This window comes from Chelonoidis abingdonii, chromosome 4, assembly GCF_003597395.2.
Source record: "Chelonoidis abingdonii isolate Lonesome George chromosome 4, CheloAbing_2.0, whole genome shotgun sequence".
Lineage (NCBI taxonomy): Eukaryota > Metazoa > Chordata > Testudines > Testudinidae > Chelonoidis > Chelonoidis abingdonii.
Genome location: NC_133772.1, coordinates 98,574,170 through 98,586,594, shown reverse-complemented (window position 1 = coordinate 98,586,594; position 12,425 = coordinate 98,574,170). Strand labels below are relative to the sequence as shown.

Here is a 12,425-nt window from a genome sequence, read left to right as displayed (position 1 = left end):
AGGTGAAAGCAAAATACAAATAATGGAAGACCATCACCACCATGAATGACGGGGGAGCAATATTTCAAATAATGTGTGTGTGTAGAAAACTTATGCTCCAGAGGACAAAAGCTAGTTCAGTTTCAAATATCCATTGTATGTATCATGCCAAGTGCCCCAACTTATGATGTACAGTTTTATACCACTTCCACTAGAAACTAAACACATAATTTTGTGTCTGCTCTTTAAAACAACTATTAGTGCAGCAATACATTAATAACTAGAACTGGTTAGAAAAGTTTAAAAAATTGCTAAGTCTTTTTTCGGTGTTTCATCAAAATTTCATTTACATGGAAGTTTTCCAACCAGTTCTTAAAATACCCAATTATAAAATAAAAGCACATTTCCCAGTATAATACAGTTATAAATTTAACTGAACTTAGGACTCCAATAACTAATAGCCTTATGCCCTCTTAAGTCTTCTATAGTACACACTCCCTCTCTCAATAAGTGTCCCTCTCTCAACTTTGAGATAAGACACTGCATCCCCTTGCATGCCTTCCCCATAGCAGGACAGTCAGTAGTTGGAAGGAGGGAGAAGGGAATGGAAGAGTACACAAAGGCCACAGCAACTACCACAGCCTTCTCTGCTGCTCCCAACTCCTGAGGGTAGAAATTTCAATGTATGTCCTATTTAGCAGACTCACCAATTAAATCAATCTAGCTCTCACCTGGAGCAATACAGCCATATGGAAAATATTCAAACACATTCAGCATAACTTACTAAACTGTTGAAGCAGTGATCAAGGAAGAGCAGAAGGACTGTCTGTTCATGCAGAGACAGTTCACTGTCGCTCTCATCTAATGATGCTTCCAAAATACATTTGAAAAAGAAAGGAAAGTGCCCTGGCTTCTTTTTGAATGTCTAGGAATAGAAGGGAAAGTTGTATTTTCAATTAGCTCCAGTCAAAACTATTTACTGTCTTTAAAAAACAAAACAAAAATACACACACACAAAAAAGGAAGTAAGTTCTTAACAAAATGCACACATGAAAAACATTGTGGCTGATTCTCTGCCCTACTTTGGTCCCTTTATGCTTCTTACACAGTACAAATAGAGCAGAGATTGGCCATATCTTCTTGTTCCAGAATTCCCATGATGTGCAGGAGTCCTCAGGGGCAGACCACTGGCTGGCTATGACACACACTCTACCTAGTTTGTGGCACAGGTGGTGTGTTGGGGAGGAGGTATGTCAGAATCCTGGCAGGAATACTCCATGTTCTGGTTAGGCTCAGCTAGCCGAGGATCCCGTGGGACTGTTACCAGCTGGTACCAGTTAGATCAGCCCCCATACCACCCTAACCTGTGTTCAGGCCCAGTCAGACTATCAGGGAATCAGGTGGATTCTGACTTAAAAAAAGTCACAGCTGATTGGTGGTCAAAGCAATGAGTCTTGCTCTAGCTCCTACCCCACAAAGCCACCATAATAGGGGCACTCAATCATCTCAGCAGAGAAAACAAGGCTTGGATAATCATGGGGACCAGATGCCCCTCCAGAACAAGACTCATGTACATGGATAGGAAGGTGTGAGGAGGCTTGCACCTGTCACTTCCCATGCAGTCCCTGTGCTGATACAGAAGCTGCAGAGACCTGGGCAAACGGAGTCACTCATTCATGCTATTCATCTGGCCTGTTTCACTAATACTAAAGTAATTCCCTTCCCTTTCTCTTGTAAGATCAATATTATGCGCACTATTAAAAAGTAAACTAACACACTACTGACTTTACTGTACTGTCACCTGCCGATACTTGGAATGTATTGAGGTATAATGAGATTTTTAGTTGTTATTTTTAAAACACTGAACATGGTATATTTTTACTTCTAATCATGATCACTATTTCAGCAGTGCTTAAAAGGTCTCTCTCTCTCTCTCTATAAATACATATTTAAATCAGTAAATCATATTAGGAGAAAAATGTGCCTCTGTTCTAAGGTTTGCATATTATATTTCTGCCTAGATTATATTGCTGATACCTGCTTATATATATTTAAAAATTAGAGGTTTACTTAAGAAATGGTATTCTGAAGGAGTTACTAATAAGCATATTATACATAAAACATTTTCAGTTTATATAAGCTACAAAAATATACTCAAAGGTTTCAAACAAGAAACTGACAGAGATAAAATAGTTGTCCTACTTCCAGTGATATATTTCTACATACACAAATGTAATTCCCTCAGCATTTTTTTCTGCCACCAAAAACAGTCCTTCACCAAATGCCAGACTTTCTGTCAAGTGTCAAAAAAAGAGGAACACATCTGAAATGCAAAGACATTACACAGTAGAACAAATGATTTCATATCAAAGGAGAAATCCCTGTGAAAAGAAATCTTTCATCTGTCCACTGCTTTTCTCAAAAAAAAAAGAACATACAACTGTTTAAAGCACTCTGGCAGACAACCTCAGAAAACGCACCATTTACTTTTAACATTGTCAGCTCTGCTATCTTCCACTTTAAGTGGGCACACTGTGAAAGCTGCAACTTGTGGATCAAAGTCAATGCAAGCTGTAACTGAAATTGGTTACCTCCCATGCAGGTACATTTTCTCTGAACTTCTCATTCACCATACAGCAGATTGACATTAAACAGGCCTTACTGGACACCTCTGGAGAATAGTTCATCCACAGGTAATTTTCGAGGTACTGGCTGTGAAGCGTGAAGAGAATGAATTTCTCATTAGTTCCCACCATCCACCTAAGCTGTCACTTATCTGAAAAAAGCATAATTAGCTACAGATTTTTCTTTAAAATCCACCTTTACAATTCGTGAGTAGTTCCTGAAGTTAAATCTAATCTAGGTCATTGCAGCAAAACTCATTGGATAGGCATCATATATGAAGAGAGATTACTCACTCACTTGGAGGACTGTTGATTAAAGAGTTTTTACATGTACAAGGTGGTCATAATATCGTAAGCCTGGACACTATTTCAGGTTGATTTTCCAGTAGAAGAGAATAACTCAATCTACTGCATATGATAAACACTTCAGACCCTTCCTCTAGTACTTAGATACAAATGCCAGCTTTCCCTCATGAGAGAATGCATTATGGCATAACACCACATTTTATAAAATGATTATTAATATACATATTTTAGTTGATAATAGAAAATGACTAAGCATCAGCAAAGATTATACATATAAAGTGGTGTACAAAGGCAACTAACATTTTGAGCTTTAACAGGTGTGGATGGACTAAGTACACTACCTTGCAAGCTCTTGTGTCTGATCTTTACTTTCATTGGTTACTATAGAGAGTTAAGTTTTATTTCACTCCAAAACTTACCTAAATTCAAGCAGCATTATCTTTCTAATGGCAAACCTAAAGGGGAAAAAAAGACAAAAAGTGAAACAGAAAAGAAAACCCCTCATGCTTATCTTTAGTCTAGATGACTCAGAAAAAGAAGCGTAAAACTTTTCCTTTACTTCATGATTTGTTAATAAAAGTTGTACTCTTCTTCAAAACTTCTGTGCAACTTCTTTCAAATATTGCCTTGCAATGACAGCTAAATGGATCCCAAATTAACTTCAGCACCTATTCTTCAAAGGCAATGGATTAGATTTTAAAGGAATCCCACATGAATTCACCGTAATAAAAATCTACAAGTGATAATTTTTAATCCAAATGATTTTGGTTATTTTATAGGTAAAGGGGATTAAAAATAAAGCAACTGTAAATCAAACTCTAATGTCCTAGATTTTAAAATCAGAGATCTCCAGATCCCAAATTTGCTTCCAGGGATGTTAAGACTATTAGTTATTGGAGTCCTAAGTTCAGTTAAATTTATAACTGTATTATACAGGGATGTTAACTTATATGGATTTCATGAGCCTTCGAGGATATTAGTTGCTGCCCTCTCTTCTCTGGATACAGTCATGGAATGTTGTTTTTAACCTTACACAATGCTTTGCCTCATCTTCTCTATTTAACATTAAGGCTCATTAGAAACATTCTCTTTAGCAAACTGTTATTAGTAAACTAGGAAAATGACACAAATAAGACAACAACCAGAAGAGGAGGTCTCCCTAGCTGTCATCTCCTTTGCACATCTCAAACAGGAATACACTGCAGGGAGATCACAGAGGGTAGGAAGGAGAGACTCATCTCCACATTGAGTGGGGGAAACGACTCTAAAATTAACAATCATTACGAAGACCACCTTATGCTACGACAAATCACATAAAGGGAACAGAGAATGGAATGCAGAGAATGATTTATTCACTATATCAGACCTTAGTTAGATCATAATTCTAGAAACGTTGTCATAAAGAAAGCTTACATTTAATCTCTGAAATCATATAAGTCAGCCAACGGCCATTACTACACTTTTCATTCATTTTCTAACTTTCATAATATGAAAGCACTTTAAATTAGCATGGATACATGTCTCCAACATATTCTAAATAATAAAGGAGCAAACATTGTACTGACCTTGATTTGACTATTTCTTTTATATACACATCTTCAATAACCTATTGCAAATGATATATTAAAAAATTATATTAATTAAGAGCTCATACTTTTGGATGGATTCATTTTTATATTCTAGACATTAAGGTTTCTGAAATCAGAACTGCCATTAACCAGATGCTCTATGTTTAATGATACTCAGGGAGTCCTCAATTATATCAATATTACCTTGCATCCTTATTGCACTTTTCCTCCACAGATCTTAAAGCGCTTTACAAAAGTGGGTAAGGTCTCACAGGAAGTCTTTGGCAGTGCTCAGACTAAACCCAGTTTTGAAACTAACTAGTAATTCTGGGTAATCAACTTGAGACATATTAAAGAGGCCTGATGTTCAGAAAGTATTGAGCAACTGCCCTCAGAAATTCAGACTCCTTTAAGATCTTTCAAGTTGGGCAAACACACACACAAAAAGAGGTATCCAAAACCACTAGAAACTTTTGAAAATCTGGGTCCCATGACTTGTATGCTAGACGATACTGTCACTACAGAACTCCAGCAACCACACACTATATTTTTCATTATTTTTGCTTCCTTTAAACCAAGAATTGAGTGGTAGGGCTGTCCCTGCAAAGCATATGGGACCTGCCTGTAATATTTCATAAATATTACATATTCCATCTGTTTGCCTTTGTTATTGTGCTGTTTACAAGGAGTTAATTCAAAAAGGGGATAGTTGCATTGTCTCTCTTTCCGCATAGGCAGAAAGAGAGACAATAACTTTATATGCCCATCTCCATCAACACTGGATTGACAGTGCTAGAGCCATCTGCTGTGATGTGATGGCCAGATCCCACAACTGGGCTTGTGAAACACATTTCTTCAGGAACATCACAGCCCTGTAAAGATTGTGAGGGGATCAAAAGCCTCAAAGTTTTAAGACAGACAGGAAGAGGGAAGATGGTAAGAGTGAGGCAGACTGCTGGGGAGGAGACTGAACCCCAGGGCTCAGTGGCAAAGGGGGTCTGGGATAAGTTAGGCCTACATCTCTTTAGGTAAAATAGATATGTGCATAGGCCTCGAACTGTGTTAAAATCCCTTTTTATTTTTATGTTTTGTTTTGGGTCACTGGTCACAGCTTATGAAGGGAAGCTTGCAAGTAGTCAAACCTAGTCAGCCCTGCTAAGCAATCATGGTAAGTGCATAGAGTACTATAGCCCAACGCATGGTCTATGATTGGTAAGATTATAGTATTCCACTCCAAGACAGGTGAAGGCAAGACGCCCCTAAGGGTAGTACACTCTAGGAGAGAAAAGAAGGGGTCAGAGGTACAAACAGCCCTCTGAACCATGAGTCCCTATAAATGTCACTGGCTGCCAACTTTGTTCCTTCTCTGTGAAGAATTTTGTATTTAGACAGTTTAAGATTATACTGATCGTGTTTACATGAAGACAGCCAGGATAGATCTACACTGCAATTAAACACCTACAGCTGGCCCCTGTCAGCTGACGTAGGTTCGCAGGGCTGGGCAGGCTACTGGGCTGTAAAACTGCGGTGTAGCTGAAGCCTGAGCTCTGGGACCCTGTGAGTTGGGAGGACCAAACATCCACACCACAATTTTACAGCCCTGTAGACTGAGAACTGCGAGACCAAGTCAGCTAAAATGGGCCAGTTGAAGGCGTTTAATTGCAGTGTAGACATACTGCCAGTGTCAAGCAATCAGTTTCACAGACCTGGTGCTTCCGTAAATGTCAGAAAATAATAGTCAAGTTTACAAATAAAATATAAAATATTAGGTCTCCTGAGCACGTATTTCCTAAATTTACTTGTATAACACTAATAATAAAATAATAATAATATTGGTAATACCTATTTCTTCTATAATGCTTTTCACTGGTGGATCTGAAAGTTTCACAATCTTTTAATGCATTTATCCCCACAATATCATTGGGAAGTAGGAAGGCATTTTATGGATGGGGAACTGAAGCACAGAGACAAAGTAACTTGGAAGTCTACAGCACAGCAGGAAATTGAACCCATGTCTCACATGTTCTAGGCCAGTGCCCTAAGCACTGGACAATCCTTCCTCTTAGCCTATGCCAGGGATCGGCAGCCTTTGGCACACGGCCTGCCAGGGTGCTTACCCTGGCGGGCCAGGCCAGTTTGTTTACCTGCCATGTCTACAGGTTCAGCTGATCGTGGCTCCCACTGGTCGCAGTTCGCCGCTCCAGGCCAATGGGGGAGGCGAAAAGTGGCGGCCAGCACTTCCTTGAGCTCATGCCGCTTCCCGCAGCCCCCATTGACCTGGGATGGCAAACCACGGCCAGTGGGAGCCGTGTTCAGCCTAACCTGCGGAGGCAGCAGGTAAATAAAGCAGCCTGGCCTGCACCGCCATGGCAAGCCGCGTGCCAAAGGTTGCCGATCCCTGGTCTATGCTATCACTACAAAGATGATCTGATGCACCAGAAGACTCAGAACATTAAGGAGTCATCTAGTATAGACGAAGGTTTCTAACCATTAGGGGAGTGAAGTTCTGGAACGGCCTTCCGAGGGAAGTAGTGGGGGCAAAAGACTTATCTGGCTTTAAGACTAAGCTTGATAAGTATATGGAGGGGATGTTATGATGGGATAGTTTAATTTGGGCAATTGATCTTGGATTATCGGCAGATAAGTCTGCTCAATGGTCTGTGAGGGGATGTTGGATGGGATGGGAACTGAGTTACTGCAGAGAATTCTTTCTTGGGTGCTGGCTGGTGAGTCTTGCCCACATGCTCAGGGTTTAGCTGATCGCCATATTTGGGGTCAGGAAGGAATTTTCCTCCAGGGCGGATTGGCAGGGGCCCTGGAGGTTTTTCGCCTTCCTCTGCAGCGTGGGGCATGGGTCGCTTGCTGGTGGATTCCCTGCAGCTTGAGGTCTTCAAATCTCAATTCTGAGGATTTCAATAACTCAGTCATGGGTTCGGGGTTGTTATAAATGTGTATGGGCAGGGTTTTGCGGCCTGCCTTGTGCAGGAGGTCAGACTAGATGATCATATTGGTCCCTTCTGACCTATGAGTCTATACAATTATAACAGGCACAAGAGCTAATTACAGCTCAGTTTCAATTTATTTATAGTGCAGACAAGATCTTAACTAAAGCCCTAGACATGTTATTGTGGAATCTATTGTAATTAGATCCACTGACTCACCTATAGTTGTTGGGTACACAGAACCAACACTGGGTTTGGATTACTCCTGTCAGAATTCTGCCCCACCGTGTAATGCAAAAATTGTGCAGAACTGATGTTCCCCACAGATTTTATTTTTCCCCTGCAGCATTTGTGAATTCTACCACCCACTGACAGCCCCAGCCACCGGTAGCTGATAGAAGGAGCATGATTAAATTGTGTTAACATGATAAATAAAATATGCAAAATTTTGCAGACCTTTAAAATATCGTGCACAGAATTTTTATTTTTTTGGCATATAATTCCCCCAGGAGTAGTTTTAGATGCTCTATTATGTCTGATCCTGCAAACATGTACTTAACTTTACACACAAGTAGTCCTACATAAGAAACTAATGTTGCTGACAATAAGAAAACTGCAGCCCTTCAACATGGTGAAGGCAAAGTCTCTTGTCTATCTCCTGGATGGAAAAGACGAAGGACTCTTATGTTAGAAATATTATTGGACAGATGTTGACTTATGTACTTTGATCACATCAAGTGAAGAGCTGGAAGTAATCTTGAAAAAATTATCATGGAAGAAATGATAGCAAGTCATCATAATAGAGGACGACCAGTGAGGAGAGAATTAGCTGATGTGTGACAGATCACAGGGTGTTCAGTTGCTTAGCATGCAAAGTTAGCAATGGATCGAAAAGTCCTCAGAAAATTCTATTATGTCACCAGCATTCAGATACGAATAAATGGATTTACTACTAATAAATAGAAGGGGCAGGAATAGTTCAGCGGTTTGAGCACTGGCTTGCTAAACCCAGGGTTGTGAGTTCAATCCTTGAGGGGGCGACTTAGGGATCTGGGGCAAAATCAGTACTTGGTCCTACTAGTGAAGGCAGGGGGCTGGACTCAATAACCCTCAGGGTCCTTTCCAGTTCTAGGAAATAGGTGTATCTCCATTGATTATTACTTCCTAGTCCTACATAAAGTTAAGCACATGCATTTGCAAGATGGGGGCCTTATTAACATGCAAGTGTATTTATCAATAAAAATCAGAAAGATTAGCATGATAAAAAGTTAACTAAGTTGTTCTGGGAAATTTTCAAGACAATACAAAAAAAACAGAATATCAACATTGGTTGCCTAATACCCTACCTACTAGGTTTTCTGTTTTGTTGTCTAGAGAAACCCTACTACAGTGATGAGCTCCACCGGGGGAGAGGGGCAGAGGAGGGAAGAGAAGAGGAGGAGAGACAACAACATTCTTACATACTACTAGCCAAGAATTTTTTAAACATCCATCACTCTATCACATCCTGTTAATACCAATGCAAGTAATAACCTAAGTTTTTACCTTTGAATCAAAAGGTAATTTTTTCTTCACATGTGGAGCCCAGTACTTATTTGCCAACTGTAAGGGAAAAAAAAGTATTTTCATTAAACATTTGGACAAAACACACAATCATCTAAAATAGATACAATGTAGTTACATAGTGAACGAAAACCACAATGTTTTTATTCCACATGCTAGCTAAATTTAATCTCCTAACAGATATACCTATTAAAAAGGTGCCATTTAAGTCACGCGCTGCTCCATAGATGATGTGAGAAGGCTCAAGTTGGATGAAGGACTGCATGTTTCTCCTAAATCATCTTGATGGTGGGACAGGAAGGGCAGGTGGGCTTGCCATACAGTATGCATTGGCCTCCACTCAAGCAGATATTCTAAGACGTCCTGAGAAATTTCAGAGGTTTCAGGATATTCAGAAAGAGCCAAAGGATTTCTGTTGAAGGCTTAGCACCTCCTCACTACTCCCCATCTCCCGATTCAGCAAGATTAATGAGATATGCTGCCACAGGCTCCATGGTCATCTCTGACCAAGCTTCATCCTGAATGAAGAAGGGGAGGATCCACCGGACAGAGCAGAGCAGGAATTCACATCCAACTACTTAAAACCCACCTGTTTCATGATACATTCCAATTACACTGAACCTTCAGCCACAGTTACGATGTTCTGCTTATTTTGTACCATTACAAATTGTTTTCCTGTAAGTCCCTCAGGTCAGAGGACCTATTACTTTCTTGGCAGAGACCTTCCTGTTGTACAGCAGTATATTCCAACACTACCATACAATGAACTTGAAAAAGTCACTTCCCTACAGTAGACAGCTTACTCTACAAGTTTCATGAACATATGCTGAGTCAAAAACTGCAACTAAAACTTAGATTGACCTAGCTATGTCGTTCAGGGGCATGAAACCATTCACACCCCTGAAAGACAGATAGTTGAACTGACCTACATCCCGGTGTAGACACCACTGGGTCAATGGAACAATTCTGCCTTTCTAGGGAGTGGATTTACTACAGAGATGGAAAAACCCCTTCCGCTGCTGTAGTAAGCATCTACACCACAGTGGCACAGCTACAGGCCTGACGTTGTAAGGACTTGTAACATAGACATAGCCTCTGTTGTTGCCACTCGTTGTACCACCTCCTTTCACAGGACATGTGCAGGCGTGCTAAGTGTGCATCCCCACAGGCTAGGTCTCGGGAGCCACAAAGAAGCAGCAGGGGACAAAAATCATGCAGGGTAGTGGGCATGATAGTGGAGCAAAGACTGTCAGTGTTCACTCAATCTCTGTGCATCGACTGGGGTTGATGTAGATGAGATGGGAGATGGAGGAAGGGATGAGGACAAGATTTCACGCATCAACGGAGCTTTGTACAGTGATGGCTCATGCTTGGCTTTTGCAGCTGCTCTTGCAAAGAAATTGTTCAGGAGCCCTAGCTGGAGGAACAATTGGAAGAGGTGGACCTGAGCAGCCTGGACATCCTTCTTAGGAGACATGAACAGTCTTCAGCTTTCTGCCTTCCGCATAACTGGCTGTGAGTAAGCAGTCAGTGCTTTGAATTGCTCATCTGTACGCGCTGTAGTTCTCTTCACAGGTCATGTGCTTCCTCGGTGGATACCGAGCTCTGTGGAATTAAGGTTGGAGAAGGGACCAGAGTCTGCTGTGCAGTGTGATTATTTCAGGTGCCATTACATGGGGGGAGGGGGTTGTTGTAATGTTTCCACTTGAAGAAGAACGAGATTTTAGTCCTTGTAGTTGTAACAATAACCTTCCAAACGTGACCCAAGTGTGAGACAAAGTTGCCGTGTTGAGTCTGCAGACAGACAACTCAGTGCTCATAGCATCGCCACATACCACGTAATTAACGAAACCCAGGCCAACCCTCCATTAAATCGCTGACCGGCGCGCACTGAAGACCGGGGTGTCGAACTGCTCAGACGCTGTACACACCGTGCCCCATGAACCAGAGCAACGCACTGCCTAGGGACGCCCCCAAAGAGCCCAGGGCAGCTAATGGGCCTGGACCCGCACTGCTCCCACCCCGCGGTCGGTCCTCCTCGGCCGCGACACGGGCGAATATTCCCCGCTCCGGCCCCTCCCGCCCTCACCTGGGTCACGAACTCCGCGTTGATCTGCGCCACGGTGGGCGCCACGATCTTCTTGGGCTGAAGCGAAGCCGCCGCCGCCGCCGCCGTCGCCGCCATGCCGAAGAGCGTAGGGGGTCCCGGTGCCTCACTCACCCCGTCTCCTCCCGGTAACCGGTCTCGAGGCACGAATGCTCTGTTCCTTCGCGGCGCGCCCGGTCCGCCCCCGAATGGACTCTCCCACCCAGAGCCTTAGCCAACCCCGCTGAGTTACTCGCCTCACACCGGGCGCTTGCCGCTTCGGTCAGGAGAGCGGAAGTTTAGGGAGAAAACGGAAACAGAATTGGCGTCCGGGTCATCATAGAATCTCCAGGGCTAGAGAGGCAGACAGGCGAGGTCATAGAGAGCGAGAGCTCGTTGCTAGAGCGGCAGTTAGTGGGAGACAATGCGTTGGCTGCACCACCTGGTGGACACTCAGTGTAACTGCAGCAAGATGGTAATAGGAGCCCTCCTCTCATACCTTGTACTCTTTTTGGGCCAGGTGAGTCGGCAGGGAGCCTGTGCTGCTGTAGGAGCCAGGAGGGAGTGTGGCAGTGATGGGGCACCAACCCATTATACAGCACAGCTCAGTCTCCTCCTTGCTCATTCATCCTGCTCTGTGCCCCTAACCCAGAGATCGGGGGCAGGTGCTGGGGTCGCCCTTTAACCCCATTGTTGATGTCACCAGGCGTAACCCTAGGTAACTCAAGAGGGTGGTAGACCACGAGTGGCAATGAAGCCTTCCTGTTCTAGGCCTCAGTGAACCATTGTTCCTCCATGTTAAACACTTTGTGTAACTGAGTGTAACCTAATGTGCTAACAGCTGCAAAAATGTAGTGTCAGCAGCCAGTTCTTTACTGTAACACACTGAAGCCAGGCTGAAACTAGCTCAAGGTCGCTTTTAGATACAGCATACATGTCTGTAACGGAAAGACAGGGGAAGGAAGGGGGAGACAAACGATTGAGTGAGAAGAAATGCTGCAGCTGGATGGAGGAGGGAGGGGGAGGGGGAGGGGGGATAAGCTAGTCAGCAAGAAAAAGTTTTCAGTAAACAACTGGGGTATATAAGGGAAAACCTGCTTGTATCAGTGTGCTTGATTTGAGGCGTATCAGTCTCCTTGCACTGCTTTGAGATCTCAAATAAGCTTTGTTCGCTTCTCCACCCTGGTGTGTTTATTGGCGCGAAGCACACCGGGCAACGGACCCTGCTGTTGCCCCCTTGGGCACTCTGTGCCAGCAACACCATCACACTATTCCAGGGACCAAAAGTATGAGGGGCAAGCAATGCCCAGGGACGAATATCAGTAAGAGAGACTATGGCAGCTCCTGACCCTGGTGC

At 42.8% G+C, this 12,425-nt stretch overlaps 1 protein-coding gene across 1 annotated transcript in view; it reads right to left on the bottom strand.

Moving 5' to 3' along the window:
- Nucleotides 1-11,404, bottom strand: part of AQR (aquarius intron-binding spliceosomal factor) — a 96,321-nt gene extending 84,917 nt beyond the window's left edge. The window contains exons 1-6 of the mRNA XM_032775001.2: nt 11,072-11,404; nt 8,965-9,021; nt 4,475-4,515; nt 3,329-3,364; nt 2,571-2,691; nt 764-904 (exon numbers count right to left, since the gene is read on the bottom strand). Coding sequence (XP_032630892.1) covers nt 764-904; nt 2,571-2,691; nt 3,329-3,364; nt 4,475-4,515; nt 8,965-9,021; nt 11,072-11,167 — 492 coding nt within the window. The 5' untranslated portion in view covers nt 11,168-11,404. The remainder of the gene's footprint in view (nt 1-763; nt 905-2,570; nt 2,692-3,328; nt 3,365-4,474; nt 4,516-8,964; nt 9,022-11,071) is intronic.
- Nucleotides 11,405-12,425: the final 1,021 nt, after the last annotated feature.